This window comes from Stegodyphus dumicola, chromosome 1 (genome assembly GCF_044657685.1).
Source record: "Stegodyphus dumicola isolate Sdum_Otavi_A_Nest chromosome 1, ASM4465768v1".
In the NCBI taxonomy this organism is placed as follows: Eukaryota; Metazoa; Arthropoda; class Arachnida; order Araneae; family Eresidae; genus Stegodyphus; species Stegodyphus dumicola.
In genome coordinates, this window is record NC_140768.1 from 280,783,565 (window position 1) to 280,807,339 (window position 23,775).

The 23,775-nt window shown below is 30.8% G+C and overlaps 1 protein-coding gene across 1 annotated transcript in view; it reads left to right on the plus strand.

Moving 5' to 3' along the window:
* The window catches only part of LOC118183199 (protein lifeguard 1-like), a 51,451-nt gene that overhangs the window by 13,939 nt on the left and 13,737 nt on the right, over positions 1-23,775 (plus strand). The window contains exons 3-6 of the mRNA XM_035352665.2: positions 3,171-3,249; positions 10,383-10,436; positions 15,361-15,451; positions 20,116-20,153. Of these exons, the coding sequence (XP_035208556.1) occupies positions 3,171-3,249; positions 10,383-10,436; positions 15,361-15,451; positions 20,116-20,153 (262 nt within the window). The remainder of the gene's footprint in view (positions 1-3,170; positions 3,250-10,382; positions 10,437-15,360; positions 15,452-20,115; positions 20,154-23,775) is intronic.

Consider the following 23,775-nt stretch of genomic DNA (forward strand, 5'->3'; position numbering starts at 1 on the left):
GGGCAATTCTCAAATTGTTAAATCCATAGGATATCAAAAAATAATTTAAAATCAAAAAAGGATTTAAAAATTAAACTAGTATTTCAATGGCGTCTTAAGAAATATAGACATTTCATAAACTTACGCAATGTGGAATGAGTGCGTACTCTGGATTTGGCGCTTTTGCACATGCATTTGGGCTGCAATTTTTTTACAGTCCTCAAAACGGAATAGTACCAACTTTTCTTTAGGACTTTAGACATTGCAGCCTGGAAAGTTTAGGAGGATTTGAAGGCTAGATTTATAGACCTACGATTCTAGAAGATTCAAGAAATATGTGACAAAAAGAAAAATGTCTCCATGGTTGACACTTAATATATGTATTTTACAGAAAGTCACGTAATAAATGTATTTTACAGAAAGTTTGCAATGAATTTCTTACTTTTTGGAAAATGTCCTGAAGAACAATGAAAACATAATATTTGATTGTTTTTTTGACAAGCATGAAAAATATTTAAAAAATGCTTCTAATTTATCACATGGACAGGCATGGAATAAAACGAATAAAAAATTGAAAACTTAGAATTTAAAAGATTCATGTAATATGTTTTAATGCATCATACATAGAGCTAGAGCTAGGGATTTTCCTACCTGATGCAATCTCTGTGTATCCTAAATTCTGCTGCTTAGTGTATTCTGCTGCTTAGTCTGCAAAAAATAATAAGCCGGATCCAATTTGAAGATTAAGGAACAACGCAATCTGCAACATTAACTGAAATAGATAATTAGATAATTTTAGCTTAGCTTATACCGTCCATTATACATTAAACGTGCATGCATATGCACATACGCAAAAGTATTATGCACATGCATAAATGCCTATGCGCATGCATGAACGCATTATGCTGTGATGCATGTGCAGAAAGTTTGTAGCTTTGAGGTCCGGATTATGGGTGTCCGGATTAACGACTTTTGACTGTATATAAGCTCTAGGTGTTTCCTTTTAGCTGTGTTGCATTTTAAGAATTTATATTGTCTTACAGTGTTTAAATAATTGATTTTTATTTGAATTTCCTTATTTTTTTATTTTTTTTTTTTTTATTATTATTATTTTTTTTTTATTCTGTGTTCTAAATAAAGATTAATTTTGTTTTCATTAGAAGTCAACACAGGTAAATCGGTTAAAATGCCATTGATGGCAGTAATGGAGCATAGAAGGAAATTTGGTTGCACAGTTTTTTCCAAAGTGACGCTTCATTTAATTTTCTTAAATTGAAACTATTCATTTGTATCAGGAATCATCCATACTGAATTGAAATACTAAACAGCTGTGTTATAGAAAATTCATCAAAAAAAAAAAAAAGAAAGAAAGTTGCTAAGCAAGCATTTTATAATTCTGATTTATTTCATAAAGTTGTGGGAATGCTTTAAAAAGTTCTTACCTTATCAAATAACTTTAAATTTTAGAATATTGCAAATGTTTATTTAGTAATAAATATATAAATTTATAATAAATGTGGTATAGAATACTGTTATTTACACTTTGTCATTACATAGAATATTTTATGCAAAGTTGCAAGAAAAATTCTAGCAGAGAGCATCTTACGGAACTAGAGGGGAACTATTGGAGAGATGACTGCCTACATTGGAGAGAAGTTAGAAATGATTTTAGCTGAAGGGGGGAGAGAATCATGAGAGGGAGGTTCATGAGGTAAGGAATTTTTTAGCAGAAGAGTGTGGCCATGAGAAATGTGAAGGAATGAAAACAAAGAAGAGTCCAACACTTTCTGCCTATATAATTCTAGCTGTCAAAAGAATGTAACAGATATAAAAAGTTCTCCTAAATCATAGAGTTATAAAATGAGAATAAAAGTGAGATTTTGTGCAAGGGATAGTTTTGGTGACTGTATTTAGTAAAATCCTTCCAAAAAATTCCACTTCAATTCTTTCCAGAGAAATAAGCCGTCAACATGTGGGTGAAGGCTTTCCTGTTCTTTCATCTTTCATCAGATAGCCCTGCCACAGAGCGGTTTGACCACAGACCCCTGCCAATAAAATTCTAGTTGTCAAACAGAATGTGGCAAATGTAAAAAGTTTCCCCTGAATCATAGAGTTGTAATCTGAGAACAAAAGTAAGATTCTATGCAAGTGACAATTTTGGCAACCATATTTAGTTAAGTCCTTCCAAAAAGTTCCACATCCAATTCTTTATGGAGAAACAAGCCTTTGAAATGTGGATGACTGCTTTTCTGTCCTTCCAACTTTCATCAGAAAGGCATGCATTCATAAGTTAAAAGCAGTTTTCAAGGTGGGCTTATTAAAATAACATTTTCAAGGATTCTGCTGAAATTATTATTCAGTTACTTAAAAGAAAAAAGCCATCTCAAGAATTGAGAAATGCTGGATCCGAGTTCCAGTGGACTTCATCTGCACTTTGATGTGAACAATTGTTTGTGCAGTTGAGAAAGGTCTGGGAAAAGAACCAGATTGACCAATGAACATCTACAATTTGTGATGATAATTCCTACAAAATTTACTATATTAGCTAACTGAAGTTGCTAAGTGTCTTTCGTATTTGCTGGTAGGGAATAAAGTGTGGGAGACTAAAATCTGCCATTCTGGAGTCAAAATTGGGAAAGAACTGTACAGTTAGTTTGATGGAACCAAACTTGTGAGACCATTTGGTGAAACTCTGGCATCATGTTCACTTCTTTGTGTCCTGTCATTTGTGTAACTTTCTCTTTTAAGAGTTCCACAAGTGTATATCAGTTTGACAGTTAAATCTGAAAATATTTAACTGAAAAATCAGTTTTATTCATACTATGAAATTTCAATGTATTTCGTACTGTAAGTCAATTTATATTCTGTAATAAATTTCATTTAAATATTATAGAATCTAAAGTTTTCTTAAATGTATATATGAAAATGTGATTAAAAATAATACTTGAACTGTTTTTAACATTAAACGTTTTTTTTGGGGGGGGGGATTGCTGGTTATGAAAATAAAAATGATTTATGTATGTATCTCTTTGAATTATAGAATATGTTGCATATAAATTTTAACTAAAATGTTTTAAAATTGACTAGATGTGCAGCATTTCAATTTTAAATTTATAAATGTTTTACTGAAGCATTTTATTATAATTGTTTAATTCATTCTCAATAAAGAGTATTTTGACATTTTTCTTTAGCCTTCATCAGGAAGGTGTATGCTATTCTTATGGTACAGCTGGCAATTACTGTTGGATTCATTTGTCTCTTTCTTTATAAGTAAGTTTTATTATAAAAAATTCAAAATAGTGCTTATTTCAAATGTTTACTTGTGGTAATTTTTTGTAAACAAAGAGAAATAATTTGCTTCCCAAGACATTAAAACATAGTAATCAATTGCAGTTGTCATTATATATATATACTTACAAAAAAATTTTTTTTTTTTAAATACAGTATATAATCTTGCCTAGTATTTTCATGCATTAAGCTGCATGCATGTATATGTAATAATAAATTAGTCTAAGGAGAGATTTTAACAGAAACCATTCGTTGACATTCATAACTGAAAATTGCTGCATTTTAGATATCTGGAAATTATGGATATACTGTGGTTTCTTGACTAGATGTAACCTTTGAAGACTAACAAATCACTTGGTAATTTGAACGGATTTTTATTACTTGTTGAATTCAGAAATATGTTATGGCATGGCCCAGCACAACATGCACACACAGCCTGCATCTGACAATTTTAATTATGATGCATTACATTTTTAATAATGAATAGAAGCAGCCTAGGAAGACATGTCCTTTAGTTAGGAAGCAAAGGCAGCAAAAGAGAGTGCACACATTGAGGCCAGAGTATATATTACCTCAGAACACTTTATTTTAATCCTGCACAACGATTGGGCAAGAGTTTTTACAATGCGGTACTGCAGATGCTTTGAAAGACTTGTATTCATATTTTAAATCAAATTTAAAGATCTTTTGCCAATTAAGTCTCTTTTCATATTTTATATTTTACACACACACATACATATTCTAGTTTATTTCTTAACTTGTAAAGACAGTTTAGTTGCTATTTACATCTTGATTTTCAAGATAATAAGGATTTCTCTCTCTCTCTCTCTCTCTCTTTTTTTTTTTTTTTTTTAAAGCCCAAAAGGGACTTTTAGTCTTGAAATAGGATTTTGTATTGCTACAGTATATCATTCTTCAAAATAATGCCACCAAATACTTTTTAAAGAAATAAAATAACGAGGCATCTACATGTATGTTCCATATTGTGAAAAAAAATAGTACCTAAAGCCATCAAATTTTGGATAGCATATGATTATTTTGGATAACAAATTTTGGATTCCACCATAGCATGTGCACCTTGAAGCCTGAATTTTGAATTTGTTTTATTATTTAATTCATACATTATAAAACTTTTATGAATTTTTGACTAACAAACTCAAATGATTTGAAAGCAAGCAGTGACAACACTTCGAAATAGAAATTTTTATCTCCAGTGCACGAGGCTGTTGCCATTTGGAAAAATGTGACACATAACTTTCAGTTTTAGTTAACCCGTTCGTGACCAAGGTCGCGTGGACGCGACGCAGTGATTCCACTCTTATCAGCCCAGCGTCGCTTCCACGCGAAGAGCTCCGATTGATATGGAGAGACCAGCGTCGCGTATGCTTAATCGGAAATCGGAACGTTTTATTTGAATTTTTAAATGCTACTAGATGGCGTTAAACGGCAACGGTTTTCACAACGGTCGACTCATATGGTATTTTACCTTCATGAACGGGCATTGGTTTCTGTTCTATGCTTCTGTATTTGATATATTTATTGATGTAAACAAAGTGAGAATCACGGCTCTTTAAAGGGCTGGGATTTATTGCTCGCTGTGTTTATATTTTGACAGATTGTGGAAATTTATGGAACGTTTATTAGTTGAAATGTTGGAGTAGAATTAGTCAGTGAATTTATTTGCATTTAATGACAAAAAGAAAAAAGTGCTGATGTTATCAACTATACATGACGGCGTTATTGTGCCAATTGGTAAAAAAGACCGAAAGACTGGAAAGGACATTTTGAAGCCACTCTGCGTTGTGGAGTATAATCACAATATGGGGGGTGTTGACATTGGCGATTCTATTATTCATCACTATCCAGCATTTAGAAAAACCGTAAAATGGTATAAAAAGCTGTTTTTTGGTTTGTTAGATATGGCACTTCTAAATGCAAATGTAATATATTCGAAGGTAAAAGGTGAGAAAATATCTGCTTTGGAATTCAGATCCAGAGTTATTCATCAAATAATAGGAAAATTCGCTAAACCAAGGAGCTCAAAAACTTGTTCAAAATTACCGGGCATTCAACCATTTCGTCTAACTGGTAGACATTTTCCAAAAATTTATATTGATGGGAAAGGAAATAAAAGTAGAAGATGTGTCGTATGTGCTAAAAAAAATCAAAAACAAACATCATATTATGAGTGCAAAATATGCAATGTTGGACTCTGTGTGGATCCTTGTTTTGAACTATATCACACACAGCAGAATTTTTAAATTTCGATTTTATTCAGAATGTATTATTATTCTTAATTTCCTCTTTTTTTATTTTGTGTTTGTAATATTTGCAGCTTTGTTTTATTGTGTATAGTATTTGTTTTCATGTGCATAGTAATAATTTTAGTTTTTTGCATATTTCATTCATTTGTATTAACGTTATATTTTTTATTTTAATACATATTAAATAGAAGTATAGTATATATATAATTTATAAATTTGGAGTCTTTTTATTAAAATGCTGATTTTATACGAATTATTTTGTAAACTTAGGCTTAACTGCTTAAAATACGCGGGCCGGTAGTGACGCTCCGTTTCAGAGCGTTCGGTTCCGTGACTGAGTTTTATTTCCGGCGCGCTGGTCCTCAAGGGGTTAACAAACTGAGCTCTATGAAAGTAGTGTGTTGCTATCGCCGGAAATAAAATACTTTTATCTTCCACACACCAGTGTGTTGCCGCTGAGTAAAGTCTAAGACGCTTTCAAATTTAATCAAGAAGGTTATTGAGTAATTAACTAAGTGATTTAAAAGCAATAAATGCAGTTCTTAAGATTTTTTTCTTTTTACTTCCTTGTACGAAGTAAAAAGGAAGTATTGTAATCCCGAAAAGTTTCAGGCAGCATATTTCAACAAAAATATCCATTTTGACCGGGATCGAATGCAATTTAACGATGTTTTTGCATGATATCTGTAGGTAAGGACAGAATAAAATACTCTTTTCCTTCAAAAACATTATAAAACTACTTTAAAATTAATTCTGAAGAGAATTTTTCGTGGCGTCTGTACGAACGTATGTACGTATGTGGGTACGTACGTATCTGGCATAACTCAAAAACGAGTAGCATCAGGATGTTGAAATTTTGTATATAGGACTGCTATAACATGTAGATGTGCACCTCTTATTTTAGTTGCAATCGGCCGCTGCTTTAAAAATGATTGTATTATGTTGTTTTTATCTTCTGGTTAAGGTTTTTATGCCTTTAGTAAATCTGTATGCAATATTTTTAGAATTATCAACAATTTTAAAGTTGTCTAAGTGCCACTAAGCCTTTTTTTAATGGCGGCCATTGATGTTTACATTTGAAACAGGAGACTAGTGGATTTGTTGCTGCCAATCTAGAGAAACTTAGCTTCACAACAACAAAGATAGCACATTCATTTATTATTGCCAATTAAATCATGCTTAATTCTTTCTGGAATTTTTTCGAGGAAATAAGTGTTTAAGATTTACTTTGTAATTTTTAATATAGATATTTTGATTTTTTATGTATTTTTTGCCTTCTCGCGAAATGAGAACTGAATTAATTAAATGAGAAATACTCAATCGTCTGTGAAAAACTGTTTCTTTTTTGTTTTGTTTGCCTAATTTCTTTTATACATCATTCTAGCTTTATTATAGTATTTGAATAGAACATGTGGCAACGATTAGATAATTCTATTCTTTAAATGATATAAATTTTGTCCATTATGAGTTATAATATGAACGAAATTTATAATTAACGAAATATATATATATATGAACAAAATATATATATAACGATTATATAACAGTTAACTTAGTTTCCGTTATATAATTATTATATAAGTTAACTGTTATATAATTATTAATACTGTTAAGTGAATCTAGCGTCAGAGTGTCGCTATGGTAAACAAATAATAACAAATAATAACAAACAAATAAAGTGAATTTTAAAGACTGCATTTATTCTATTGTGGTTTATGCGCTGTCGGTGAAGTAGATTTAATTCAACCCGATAAGTTTAAATGAAATGCAAGAAAAAATGCGTATAATTTAATATTCCGTACAAGGAAGTCATGTGATGTACACATCAGATTTTTTTAAATGTGTTAGATTTAAATAAATGTATATTAAAATCATGAGATGTCTGACTAGAATTTTTTTTTTCTTTTTTAACACTAGCTGAACGTGATTAAAACCATTATACATTTTTTCTTTTTTATGAAACTATTTTAAATGGCTGCCTGTGCATATGGTTATTTTTTAAAGAAATAATGTACCGAATAAAAAGTATGTTTGGCAACCTCTATCAACTCTGTCACGAATTCTAAAGATATGCTGTTTTTAAATATTGTGATTTTGCTGCTGAATTGAATTTTATGTGGCGTAAGTGCAAGGAAGTGATATTTAACAAATAAAGTTAATACACTAAACATTAATGATAAAAAGACGGAAAAAAAGTTTTATAAGCCACTCACTAATAAAACTTAACACTGATATGATAAACTGACAAAAGACTGAAAAAATATAAAAATATATGCCAACACTTCACACTCCATGGGGAATTCTAAACATATATTTCTATGCATCTTTTAAAAATTTTGTGATTTTGTTGTTGAACTGTATGTAACATAAGTGTGAAGAAAACAATGCTTAAGAACGATGTTAAAAGGACAGAAAATGAATGGGTTAGCAGGAGCGAATGCAAGAGCTGACTGGTAGACTGCGAGCTACCTGTACAAGAGTGTAAGAAAACTGTAACAAACCCTTTTGGACGATGGTTAAAATCTGAAACATTTCATTTTTTTTCCTTTCTTTTTTTTAAAGCTGTTTGTGTTTGCTCGATATCTGTTTCACAGCTTTTCATAATCCATTTATTATTTTAGACTTCTGTTTAAAAAACAGCTTTTAACCATGGTGGAGTAAAATAGTCATTTAATGAAACATTTCTGCATAGAGGGAATATAAACAGAAGTTAAAGAGTTTGCCTCTTTTGACAAGAAATTTAATTGTGGATTTATGTGCAAGACAGGCAGTTTATGATAAAGTGCTGTACTTTGAAGACATCAGTAATGAAGGCAGATTTTTTTAAAAAAATTCTTTTAAGGAAGATTAATACCAGTGACATAAAACACTTTTAAAACATTCTTTGTGCATACAATACTAAGATTGCTTTCAGATTTTCACCAATTATTACTGCCTTATCTAAAAGGTTTCCTCAAGAAGCAAAATATGAGTCTCATTCTTTCTAAAAATCTGAAGATGTCGACCAGTTTTCTCCTTGTCTAATACTTAAGCAGTTGTTTCTTTATCCAGTGACTGAAATAATTTATCTGATACTGTAAACAGTTCCAGCAATTCAGAATCTGACAAAATATCTTAAAAAAATAGTCTAAGCTTGTAGATAATCCAGAAGCACAATTTCTTTCATTTTCTTATATTTATCTAGTTTATTGTCTTTGATGTAAACTTTAATATTAAAGGTTCTTTCATCTAGTAAATTAAGTTATATTTCAGCTTTGTCTTTATCGTGAATACTTTAGGTTACAAATGTTTTTCTAATGGGGGGGGGGGAGAATTCCCAAACCTTGTTTTTGCTTGGAACTTAGTTGTTAGTGTTTTGATGGTTTTGATAAGAGTCTGTTGATTCAGAATTTCCTAGGTCAACAGTTACTTTCTGCTGAAATTTTCACTTTCGATTCTTTAGCAATGAGTCTATTATTTTTGTTTTGAGCATTATGATTGATTTAATTACTGTCCACTATCATATCATAAACTTGATATCATATCAAGTCTGTTAAAGAATTCTTTAGTTCACTTCTATTGCACTAATTGCAACTCTTGTGCATATTTCACTTTCGAGCACTATTAGAACCATTAATATCTATAGCTCAGTTTCTCTAAAAAATATATTTGTTGATTGTATTATTATTATTATTATTTGTATGCAAGTAAAAAAAGATATGGAACATACACCTCAAATGGCAACCAGGTTCTGCTAAGTAGAAGCTTCACACTTTGTTTCTGTAACATATATATATATATATATATATATATATATATATATATATATATATATATTTTTTTTTCAAATATGATTTTGTACCTATCATGTTGTAAATAATTTACTTTAATTAATGAATTTTCTTACAATTTTAAACTTAACTATCACTTTTTGTTAGCTGTCACCAGAATATAAATCAGATATGTGTCTCTAAAAGTAGAACATCTGAAAGTTTGAGAGCTTTGTCAGACATGTATAATTAATTCTCTTACTCAGCTCTGAGAATAAAATTATCTGACATTAGCTTTTTGCCAGCCATCTTGCACTGTTAACTAGAACTGAGCCAATACTTATTGGACAGCATTTGTTAATCTCCAAAGTCAATTAACTGTTTAATTTTAAATGACAGTTATATATTACCTTGAAATCCCACAAGCAGGTGCAGTATTAAGTTTAAATAAAAAGGTTTGTTTAAACTTTTTGTGACTATAGTTGTTTCCATAGATAGGGCGATAAGTTGCCTGATGATGAGAGGAACCCTACAGTGTTCATGCAGTCTTAAGTGCAGGTGCAAACACCATTGATTTTTCTAAAGAACCATTCATCAATCTAAGAAAATTGAAACTATAGATTATGATGTAGTGTGTACAATGTACAAATAATGTAATGTATACAGAATAAGAATAAATGTCATAGTTGAAGAAAAATATTCATGTGCTCAGAGGTTTAAATTTTAATTTAAGACCCAATCACTGGCTAGTTGACTAAATCCATGGAATATGGTTCTGCATCCATTTCCTGCCAATGGAATGGATTAGTTGCACGGGGTTTTCATAGTTCTCTCCATGTAAAACATGATTCATCCAGTTTTGATGAGAATCTCTTCCGTATAATCATCTATGGAAGATCCATATATTCTTGGCACACTTTGCTTTAATTTAGTCATCTAACACATTATCAATTAATTCACATTTTCATTAATTGGGATATAAGCCATGTATTGCTATTTAATTCAATACCGAAATAGGAATTGGATTTTCTATTTTTTAAAGGAAATTAGTAGAATTTGTTGTTATTTCATATTTTAATTATTAAGCTTTTTTATATTCCAGTGAACCTGTCAAATTATATACCACAGAACACCCTGAAATGATGATTATAGGTTTGTAAGTATAATTTATTTGTTTCTTACTATAACATACTTATATTTAAACACTGTGTTGACTGAACTAATGAAATCTGTACAGTGTAAAACTATCACTAATTGTATGAAACATATACAGGGTTCGTATCGGTCCTTACAAGTGGTTATAAGTCCTGCTATTTGAAAATAAATTATAAAAGCCCGTATAGGTGCTTAAAGCACTTATTTTTTTGTTTTTAGTGCTTTCTTTCCCCGCATCAAAGCCGAAACTAAATAAACTACTATTTCTTTCTTATCTGGAGTGTCAGATTGTGAATCATACTTCCGGAAATAGCTTTTTCTGCATTAACGTAACTTTTAACCTTTGATTCCCACGAGTCGAGACAGGTGCATGTCGTTCTATTGGTCAAAGAGTTGTTGAAAGGGGTAGAAAATTCTGGTATATTTCACATATTTTTCCTCCCACTCACAGACTATAGACATTCCAAATTCCACGTGATCAGCTCATATTCGCGTTTATTACGATCGTTATGAATATTTATAATATTTTTGCTGTAAATGCTGAAGTATAGCTAAAATTTGAAAATGGGGTAAGTGTGTTTTTAACACAGATAGGCTTTCTAAGGAAGAATATTCTGAAAGGCTTAAACAAAGCGAAAATAATCACAGGGCCATGTGTTCCTAGTGTAAAACTAAAATCAACATAGCAAGTATGGGAGAGTCTGCTTTAAAGTGTCACATGCATCGTAAGCAAACTTTTTTCTATTTAATTAAAAATCTTAAAAGAAAGAAAACTCTCTTATAAAAAGAAGTTAGTGTTTAAAAATAAAGCAAATGAACTTCCTGAAAAGGCTGAAGTTACAAAGACTTTAATCTTTTAAATAAATCTAATGAAATGTTAAAAACTATTTGTGAAAAATAAACTCTCTTAAGAGATTTGAATTCAGACATTAATGAAAGGAAAATAAAATCAGAAATAAAAGTAATGTTACTAAATAATAAGCATAAATCATTAAATTAAAATTTAATTAATAAGCATAAATCTTTTTTCTTGTTTCTTTTTTTATGTTGTAAAGAACTTGGTATGAATATAAGAAATACAGTTTATTATTATTTATTTTCCTTAAACTGATATTTCATCGTTAAATCCTGTAATATAATTTAGTTTTGCATAGGGTTCTTCCCCCCTCATTCTAAACTAGTTCTATAAATTGAATTGTTATTTGCAATTAAAAATTAATTCTAATTGTTTCCCATGGTCGAGTAATTCTGATTCTCTTTTTAACCCTTTGTGGAACACCCAAATTGAATCGCTTCTGAAACCTTTAAATTCAACCGTAAATAGATAAAAATGCCTTTATAATATACTTTGAACTTTTCTTTTTAAACAGTAGATAGCAGCATATCACAAGGAGACACAGAATTTTCATGTATTATATGTGTTATTAAAATCCACTTTTTTTCAAGTAATTTTCTATATGTTTTAATGATATAAAAAATTTTATTTGGAAAAAAAATTAAGCATAATTTTGCTGGCTGTACTCCATATTATCTGTTCTGTATTTTTTTAATCTTTCAGACAAAAACCATACGCAGAATCATTGAATAAACCAGGGTGTTCCATTAGCGGGAACACTGCGCCTTTAGCGATCTCATGCTGTTACAAATCAGAACATCTGTGCTTAGGAGAGAACATCAGTTGTTTATGTTTTCTGTTTTCGTTGCTTTGGGGGGGGGAATGAATTCAAACAAAGCAGTATTAAGGGGTGAGGTGTGTTTTGTGTTATGAAAGCCCTAATATTGGCATCTCGAATTTTTTGGGACTAGTTTTTAGGCGGAAATTTTATTAGTAGCTTGACTCATCTTTACTTAAGACCTGCGTGAATTTTTTGCTGTCGCTTTTTAGTTTCATTCCCATTTATTTTCAATAATTGTGTAGATATTTTTCGTGTATGTATCACAGGCTTATTTTTCTTTATTGTTAATATTAATCGTAGTTAATTTTTTTATTATTAATTTTCCATAAATGGCACGGAGAGGTCTAACTCTTTCCGAAGCGCTCTTTCCGAAAAGTTGTAAATATTTTTGTATATAGATATTTATCTCATTTATCCGTATATATTCAAGAATATTGTGTATATCCAGGAAACCATGTATACAGCCATAATACAGAGTTTTTTCATTCTTATACAAATGCTTCTACTCATTTTCGTGCTTCACTGCAATGCTCGCTTAGTCGCACTTTTAAAAGCTCTGGCGGCGCAGTGTTCCACCTCATGGAACACCTACAGAATTAAAATGGTAAGTGCATCTTTTACAAAATTTTACCTGTATACTCCTTTAGGACTAAATAGACTGCATACAACTTTTTTTGTTGAAATTCCGACGTTAACGTATAGTGCGCTGCAAAGGGTTAAATACTGAATTTCTTGGATTTTGAATTATGGTTAAATCTCATTTTTATTTTAAGGTTATATAGTTTAAGGTTGTGTATACATGTGATTAAACAGGTGCTTATTTGTTTCCTTAAAATTTGTTCCTTATAGGTGTTAAGTTTTAACTAAAGTGTGGCTACGAATCCTGATATATATATTTAAAAAGTTTTGAATATAAACCAAAATGTCATTGAATCGCTAGTTCTGTGTTAAATAAGAGACAAGCTAAATTAGCATGGCATCCTGGTGGCATCCCTACTCTCCTGGTTTCACCGGGAGAGTCTCAGTTTTTTAATTTTTAGTCTTTACTAGTGAAAAAGGTTTTTGGCAATAAAATTTGCATAATTTGTTACTGAATTAGTGATGCTGAAATTATGCAAAATTCCACTTTCCAATCCCCAGTGATATTGAGCATATTTTTTCTTATTAACTTTAGTTTGATGTAAATTGTCTTGATCATATCATTGACATTTGTAAAATTTAATATGAAGATTCAACCAGATGTTTAATCATTAATTATTTATGCTTTAATTTTGTTTTGCATGAATATTTAGAGTCATGAGATTTATATCAGAACAGGAAATATGAAAAATATGCAGTGAAAATAATTTATTTTTGTCATATTTAAAAGTGCTTTGATAAATTAAAGCTTTCCATCCCTATTCAGAATACTAAAAGCACAAAAAAATTATGAAATGAAACTAGCCAAAGAACATAAAATTTGTATTATATAATTAAATATTAATGTATTTTCCTCAGAATCATGTTATAAATAGTTGAATAAACTGAATCGTGTTATAATTTAAATTTCTTACCACACAGCATGACCCCGTTTTTCCTATTCCAAAGTTGACAGCTATGGAATAGACATCATTAACTGTTATTCATTTAGAAAACTTAATTTCTGTTAGTATCCATATTATGATTGCATTGTTTAGTCTCTTTGCTCTTAGCATATGGAATACGGCTGAGTTTCCCTCTGTGGACCCACCGTATATGATACACTGAAATAGAACATTTTATTTCAAATTTTTAATGCACACAAATTATTTTAGAATGCTGTGAAATCTTATTGACTAGAATAGTGTTATAATTGTTATTATGAATGCTGTTTATCATTTTATTCTATCAAAGTTAAATGCATAGTGCTAGTGATGCACATTCATAGTTTAGAAATTTTTCATGCAGTGCAAGCGGCTTAAAATTTTTGTAGGTAAATATGGCAATAAGATATTGTAAACACTGATATATAAGTTCTCAAGTTTTGTATTAAGTTCTCTAAGTTTTGTTCTCAAGTTCAATATTACTAATACTGCACTTATTTTGAAATTTTAAGTATTAAGATTTTTCTGTTTATATTATAAGAAATAACATTTAAATAACATATGAAAAAAAATCCAAATATTTAAATGAAAAGCTGATTTTATAAGAATTATTTTCACATGTTAGACTTAATTCCAAAATGCAGTAGGACACACTGAAGTGCTAAAGTCACTGGCATACGGAGAGAATTCATTCGCTCCATGTCAGAAGCAATGAGTTTAAGAATATATGTGTTTTGCTTAAAATTTATGTGTAGCAGTATCAAATAAATTATATAATATGGAAAAACTGTGTAATATTTAAATGTTCAAGTATTTAAATTTTTCTTGGATATGAAGGCATTTTGCCTATTGAAATAATTGTGTTGATATTGTAACCTGCTTAATTTTGTTGGGTCTGATTTTTCATCACACCTCCCTGTCTGCTGGTAGATTGCCAAATCTCACAGTTTCTAAGTTTTAGCCTTTATTAATGAAAGTGGTTTTAGCAATTATTGAAACTTAAAAATATGCAAGTTCCATTCCTCTACCCTTAATGCTTTTCAACAGTATTTTTCTTATTAAATTTTATTTTATTTCTCATCTTATTCTATCATAGACATTTTCGGAACTTTATATGAAACTCAACTAATGTTTGGTCAGCTAATATTTGTATTTAATACAAGTATTAGCTGACCAATATACAATCGATTTCTGCAATCAACGCAATACAATATATACCACTTTACATCAATATGTGAAGCATTACTAAGTTTTATTTACATGATAGAGTAGACTGTACACTAATTATTAATTTTCGTTTTGTTGAATTAAAAAGTTTTCCTTTCCTGTTTAGAATTTCCTTAGTTTAAAAGTATAAGAAAATTAGCTAATGAATATAAAATATCTAATTAAATATTAATATATTTTGCATTAGAATAATATGTACTTGAATTACCTAAATCTTACATTATAAAGTGACTTGATGGTGAATCATGTATTTAAATCAGTATGGATTTCTTTTGGAATGGTGCCACTGTGCAGCGCAAAAGTCTCCCAGAAAATGTTAGTTTTTCACATTTCAAAATTGGCAGCTGTGCTTTATGAATTTTTCATTCTTTTTTAGATGTATTTAGTATTTTATACTGCTTCTTCGTTAAGTCTTTTATTAATTGATGTAAAACTGCTTTTGCCTGTTTTTTTATTTTAGTGTTCTCATCATTGTATTAATGATAGCAATGGCTTGCTGTGATAATGTCAGACGTACTTTTCCCTTGAATTTCATTTGCCTTTTCTTATTTGTAAGTATGTCTTAATATGTTTTATTTCTATTCACCCCATACCCCTTCTCCCCAAAAAAAGTCATTTGCTTAACTAAAATTCCCAAAACCAGGTTAACGGTTTTCATAATATGAGCAATGGTTTAAAACATTCTGCCATATATATTGAAACCACTATAAGCTGATATATCATTCTTGCCATGTAAAAAGTTGTATGTAATCTTTTGAAGGAAGCAGTAATAATTAAAAATGTAATTAATAATTAGAGAAGTATTTGTCTGTGGCACGTAATTTGTAATATGACTTTTTGAGGGGGGGGGAGGAAAAGACAACAAAATTAGTCTTTTAATGCATAGATGTGAGCTCTGTTAGTGTTAATAAATGCAAAATTTTACATTCATTTCTAAGTTTGTTTATAATATATGTTGAAAAAATGGTATTCAGGTCATTAACCCGGGAAGGTGCGCATGGGGTGTTTTGGCACCCCATGCTAAAATAAAATCGCCGGTAATCTCCCTCCCCCATAATCCAAAATAGTTAGGTCCATCAGTAGCTGTCTCCAAGATCGTGTTCTACACGTTTTTAGTTGAAACGGAAAATTCCGAGCATTTATTGGGGTTTAAAGAACAGTTTGGGGTGTGCCGACACCCCATGCACGTTTTCATGTTGCTATTTTTCAGCGTGATCCATGGCATATTCAAGTCGCTCTGTTCGATCTTTTCCTCATTTGGCATATGATCAAGAAAAGAAAAGACTTAAAAAATTATTAGAGGAGGTTTTGTCGGATGAAGATTCTGTAGAAGAAGAATTAGGAGATTCAGACAATGAAGATATATTTAGTGATCATCAGTCTGTATCAAAAGAAGAGTGCATCTCTTCAGAAGACATTCCTTATGATCAAACTGACTATTTTATAGGAAAAGATAAAACAATACAGTGACAGAAAAAACCCTTTCAAGATCAAAGATGCATGGCGTCTCATAATATCATGTTATTGCCTTATAATATCATGTTATTAAAAATTTTGCCTGGTAATACACATATATCTAAAGATGTGTCTTCACCCATCAATGCATAGAACCTAATATTTGATGACTGAATGATTGAAATTTATTGTGAAACACTCTAATATTTATGTAAAAAATATTTTGGTAAATTTTAAAAGAGAAAGAGATGCAAAACTGCTTTTTTTAGGACTCATACATAGCTCAATTGCACAAATCTTCCCATGCATACGTTAGAGATTTATGGGTGACTGATGGCACAGGATTGGATATTTTTTGCAAAACTGTGAAATATAAGCGTTTTCTTTTCATTCTTTGTGCCTTATAATTTGATGATGTCAGAATATGGGATAAAAGAAGAATATTGGAAAAATTAGCTCCAATAAGAGATTTATTTCAAAATTTTCTCAAGACCTGACAGAAATTATATCATGTAGGGGAATATGTGACTTTGAAAGAAAAGCTGGAACCTTTTCAAAGATGATGTCTCCTTTCGGCAGTATATACCTAAGAAACCTGCAAGATATGGTATAAAGATATTTGCTATGGTTGATTGTAGAATATTCTATACTTTCAACATGGAATTTTATGTAGATCAGCAGCCAGATGAGCCATACAAGAAAGTCAACAGTTCTAGTGAAATAGCAAAGTGCATCTTAGCTCCATTATATAAATCTGGAAGAAACTTTATGGCAGACAATTGGTATACCAGTTATGAATTGGCCAATTTCTTACAGAAAATGTTTTGATAAACCACAAACAAAGAAAAAAATTATAATGCTGTAGATGTTACATGTGCTCAAGGCAAAAAGAAAATTAAAAACTATATGTGTGAAGTGTAAAAAAAAAATATGTCAAGAGCACTGCAAAATAGATGCTTCATGTATAAACTGCAAAATATGCTTCTTGAGCCTAATTGATCTGAAAATTAATTATTTAACTCTTTGTTCATGTAATAATTTTGCATAATTTGAATTATAATTGCATTCACAAATTAAAAACAAAAATTTCTCATAGACATCAATGATTCCTAGTCATCCAAAAAATGATTTATTTGTTTTTAATTTTAAAATTAACATTATTTTAAGCTATTTTATATAATAAATGTTTCAATTAATATAGAATAAATTCTTTTACTGAATTGTAATAATATCTTTAATTTGTACATCATTTAATTGCTTGGGGTGTGTTGACACCCCATGCGCGTTCTTGTGTTGCATAATACAGCGCACGTCCTCCCGAGTTAAATTAAATTCCCATAGCTGATTGCTTGCAGATCTAAAGTATTTTTAATATAATTATATTCCTTGGCTTATGCTTAATAAAAGATTGCAATTCTTAAGTTACTTGGAGGTTTGTCATCTGTTTTGCAATAAATGTTCCATTGAATACCAAAATTTGTGAGGAAAAAATTAGAGGGGGAAAAAAAAAAAAAAAAAAAAAAGATGATGTCAGGTTTTATCAGTTTGTTCAATAATCAAATGTGAAACAGGATAATGCAAAAGATTTTAATAAATGCAGGGTGTTCAGAATTAAAGAATCATACTTCAAAGCTGCCTACAGGCAAAACCAGTCATCAGAAAATCATGAAATTTTGTGGAGGATTTAACAAACAACAGATGGGAAGGTTTTTCAGCGAAAAAAAAAACAGTTACAGTCAAAAGTCGTTAATTCGGACACCCATAATCCGGAATGATCTATAATCCGGACCTCAAAGCTACAAACTTTCTGCGCATGCGTCGTGTTCACGCATGCGCACAGGCGTTTACGAGAGCGTGTAAGACTCTTACGGCTGCGAATATGTTTGTGCGCATGCGCGTTTAATGTGTAACGAAGTAATATGCTAAGCTAAAGTTATCTAATTCAGTTAATGTTGCAGATTGCGTTGTTCCTTAATCTTCGAATTGGATCCGGCTTATTATTTTTTGCAGACTGTTAGAGCAATTTTATAAAAGTAAGCTTGAACTTTCGATTATGTCAAATAGGATTTCCGATATATATTTACTACAAAGCGAAAGTATGTTTTGAAATCCGAAATCTGTTTATCAATTTCACGCTGCTCTGCGGCAGAGGGGGGGGCAGAAACGTCATTATTAAATTATGATAGATTAGAAAGATTATGTCAAATAGAATTTCCGATATATATTTACTAATATGTAATTTGTATCTACAAAGCGAAAGTATGTTTTGAAATCCGAAATCTGTTTATCAATTTCACGCAGCAGATTGGAAGTTGATCTGTCAGCACTATCCTTATCTTCAGGGCAGATGTTTTTATTTTATTTGGTTTATAATTCCGTACTAAGTGTAGTATTTCATCTCCGTCTTTGATATGATTTAAATCAAGTTTCTCGTCATTATAATTCGCTTCCGATATTGAAGAAAGTGACCCAGAGGTTATTGAAAACGAAAACATTTCGATTGACAAATTAGTCGGTATTCTCAACACAGCAATTATAGGACTTGAACAGCGGAACTTTGTAACTAAACAAGAAATTATGTCTGTTTAATAGAATTAAAGAGAAAGTATTATCACATGAAACGAAGCAAGTTACATTGAAGGAAATGTTTAATAAAGTAAACAAATAAATATTAAGCTTTTTCTTTTTGTAAATTTTGATACCCTTTAATTCATAATTGTTCTTTATTTCATAAATTACGGTTTCATATTTTTAATTTTGTAATTTCTGCATGCCATCTTACCAGATTTAAACTGATGATCTATAATCCGGAAAAATCGATAATCCGGAATCGCCGAAGTCCCGACGAGTCCGGATTAACGACTTTTGACTGTATAAGTATTATCAGAGGGTGTTGTACTTTGAAAACCTCTAGAAAAAGTTAAATATTTGTCAAAGTCAACAGCAGCTGTTACAAAACCTAGAAGCATTCATGGATATTTTGTTTTCAGTGTGTTTGTTGTTCACAGTGACAATAAGTTTACAAGATCACACTTTGTTAGTAAAATTGTTTTACCATAATAATTATTCCACAGTAGCTGCTGTATGGAAATTTCAAAATTTGAAAAGGATTAAGAAGGGCCAATAAATATTAAAAAACCTTTGGAAAACGATAACGAAATATGAAGAAATAAGATCATTTTCTGTTCATTCTGGAAGAGGAAGAAAAAGTATTTTTAATATAATTATATCCTTTGGCTTATGAAGAGATTGTCTTACTATCATTCTGGTATGCCCAGCATCTCATGATTAACTTGTTGCTGCATGTTCAGTACCATCCTGGCAGTTGACATAAGCTTGGGCACTACTTTTGGTCCAAATGAAAACAAATTTTCAGGTTCAATGTATATTTCACCATTTCCCTCTATAGTATCCAGTAATGCACAACATTTATTTCAAAGTTACAACCAGGGCCGGCATAGCCATCCAGGGGAGGAGAATTCAGGAACCACAGAGATAATACTTGGTAGCAAAAAACCAGGCCTGCATGTAGCCATATTTCCTTAAATGATATTTTTTCATTAACATGCTTTCATCTGTGCTGTAACTATTGATTCAGTACCATTAAATTACTATTATAAAATGTGAGTTATGAATTATTAGAGGTGTGATATATATTCTGATGTTAAGTTTTATTGTTTATATCAGCTTTTCTTTTCATGCTGTAGTTATTTTTAACTGCTATTTAAACTTAACTATTATACTTAAAATATCTTTCCAGACAATTGTGGAGTCTTTTCTCCTTGGAGTTGCATCTAGGTAAGGACAATATATCCATTCTCATTGAATTGTGATTTTCGTATACTTTTTCCCTCAATGTCCATCTCTCATATTTCATTTACCATTTTTAATTGACCCCTCCCCCCCAAAAAAAATTATGTGAAAATTTGCAAAGTAGATGTAAATATATGTAAATTATACTATTAGTTATATTATAAATCAAATCTTATAAATTTAAGACTGTAGCAAATTCTGACTATTACAAGGTAGGCACTTGGCTTAAAAAGCAAGCTATCTAGGTGACTACTGAGAGTACTAAGCTTATTAGGGCACCAGGTTGCTAAAAATTCATGTTAAGTAAGGTGTTTTCTTACTTAATGCTTTATTAGGAGTTGCCAGATATTTCTGGTCAGGATGAGTCAATGTTTGCAGCTAATATTAACTTACTTGGATATGCATATTTTTCTGGCTGTTAAAATGCACTCATGTTGAAAATAATCTTTACGGGGATGAAATCATGGATATATAACATCAAAACACATAAATACAAAGGAAAAAATTAAGAGCACTGCATTTGATATTAAATCTGTAAAGAGAGCATGAGACCATTGGCATTCATTCTAGTTTATGTAATTTCCTTCAATTAAAGTAATCCCTCTTTTCTAGTGATGGCAATGAAACACATATCCTTGGCTTTCTTCTTAAAAGCCTTTTTCATTAACCTTTCAGTGTGCAGTTTGCAGTGAGTGGTGGCTGCAAGGTCTGATTTCGACTTCCTTTCGTATTACAATGGGCAGTTATTGCCAGATATCAAGCTTGAGGAACAGTTGCTATTCATTTATGACTTTGTCCGAGTCTCCTTACAACCAGAGTTCTAAAATTTTCATAGCTACAGGATGACTGTAGACAATGACTGCATGACTTGGCTTAAAAAGCAAGCTACCTAGGTGGCTACCGAGAGTACCAAGCTTATTAGAGCACCAGCTTGCTAAAAATTTATTCTGTCATTCTGTACATTTTGTAATTTAAACTGTCATTCTGTACAATATCAAACGCAGTATAATTGTGTGCCCCGCTTCTAAGTGAATGGCGATTCACCACTAAAATATTTCGGACGGAGTCATAATAAACTGTTTTGAGTCATTACATACTGAAATCGAATGTGGTATTGTGGAAGTTCACTCAGATACTCACGTTTGCAAAGTGCTTAATTCACGGTCAGATAACTAAATGCCGTGGTTAGCTGTTTCATCACTTTTGATTGTATAATGCTAATTAAATTAGGCTTGTCTTTCACACATGCTCTACAAAAATGGATTACATCAATTGGATATTTCATGGAATATCAGTATTTTGTTTTGTAAAGATAATTTTGAAATGAGTGTATTTTGCATATCTTAGGATTTAAAAAATAAATATAATTTTTGTGCAAAAATAAAAAAATATTTATGTTTTTTTAAGTTAACATTTATGCTAATGGAAGTTATTTTTAATATGCAAGGAAAAGAAATTATTCCAAAACTCTTTTTGTTTCCTTATTAACCCAAAAAAAGCTATTGGTCTTTGTAATTTTGCATTATTTCACTTTGATACATAATTTCATTTTTTATTTGAATCTGTTGCCATTTAAAAAATGTAAAATATTTATCTTTCTATTTGTTATTGATTAATAAGCTAAGCCAGGGCTTCCCAAACTTTTTCAGTTGGTGGCAATTCAGGTTTAGTATTTTGTCACGGTGCCCTATGTTTGTATGTAGTTCGAATGCATGTGATAAGGTTTGTGCTTCACAACCTGCTTACTACATAGTGTCATAGAAATCACAACATTTCATTAAATATGACTGTATACTGATATTAGCGACCAGGCACAGAAATGAAAACAACCATAATCTGAGGCATTGATCTGATACACAAGAATATTATATCATTAAGGGAAAATAGGAAAAAATCAATGGGATGGGTGAACTTGTTGATCTTCATAAATTTTTTCAAAGAGAGGGATAAGACTTGACACTGCCACTCTCATTTCTTGCTCCACATTGATCTTGAATGATATTTGCTCTTTATTGCAGCTACATCTGAAAATCCGTTTTCTCATAAATATGATGCTGGAAAAAGAAGGAGAATCCTTAAAGCTTTTGAACGTAAAGTTGAATATTCATTTTTGATGATTATGCAAAACTCCACCAAACCGGAACAAGCAAATTTCTTTTTAAGGCTGTTGTCACAAGAGAGTTCAATGAGACTCTCTAGTGAAGTGAATTGTGGTGGAGCTTGAGCATGGAAAGAATTTTGGATTTATGAATATTTCTCGATATTTTCTTCAGCAAAGTATTTTGCAAACCATTCAGTGCACTTTGAAAGGTGTTTCATGAAAAGAGACAGCAATTTTTGAAAGACAAGGAGCTCATATTTATGCATTTCGAGAAAAATCTTGACCACAATTCTCATTAATTTTTTTTTTATCCACAACTGCAGTTTTCTTCTAAATGTCACAATCGTCTCTAATAGTTTCAAGGTGTGCATGTTATTGCCTTGTAGAGGCACATTTAAGGCATTCAGTTTGTCAAATATATCGCACAACTATGTCAGTTGTAGTAAAAAGTCTGGTTTGGAAAGTGTCTCGAGTTTGCATGACCTTCCTCTTGCAGAAAAGTGTAAATTTCTTGATGTAGTTCGAATGCATGTGATAAGACATTTCCACATTTTTATTCCAAAGCCATTGTGAACTGCAGTAATATAGCAGGGCTCTGTGTTCAGCTCCCACATCCAAGCAAAGTTTTTTGAATAGTTTGGCTTTCAGCCGCCTAGTTTTTATGTAGTTTACAAGGTTTGTTATACATTCCAATATCGAATTATTATATTAAATATTTGAAATTAAGTATATATTAATTAATAATTCTTTTTACAACTCATTATTGTAATAAAAATGTATGCAAAGCTGTAAATTCATAAAAAATTCTGATTAAATATTGATGGTTTGTTTGCTTTGTATTCCGTGAAATTTACATATTAATTTTATATTTCATTTATTGACACCCATACAGAGCCATTATGACTTAATATTCAGTGTTTGAAGTTTATTTCAAGTAAAAAATATGAAATAAGTGCATAAAGAGGCACCGCAAAAGACCGTCACATAAGCACCATCGCAACCCCTTGAGGCACTAAAAAAGACTTTTTTGGCCCACTGTTAAAAATATTTGCCCTACATTTCTTATGCCACATGAGCACATGCCATCAAATGGCCCTGCTCACTTGATGCACTATAAAAGACTTCTTTGGCCCATAGTTAAAAGTATTTGCCCTACATTTCTTATGCCACATGAGCACATGTGCAACAAATACATTTTCAATACAATATTCAATAAGTTTCATGAGATTTTTGATATCTTATTATAAAATAGGCTTTACATAATATTATTACTTATATCTAGGCTATTGTGTAGAAGAATACTTTTATGCTAAACTGTGCTATTGTAACTTAGATATATTCTGACCTTTTGGGTTCATTAGAAACTATCAATATTGTATATCTGAGTATTATTTGCATTACTAGTCAGTGCTGAAGTACTAGGAAAAGATATGTATTTCCTTCTTGATCAACATGATAAAAAATGATTTAATCTTGTCACTGTCTAGAAATACAGTACAAAGTCTG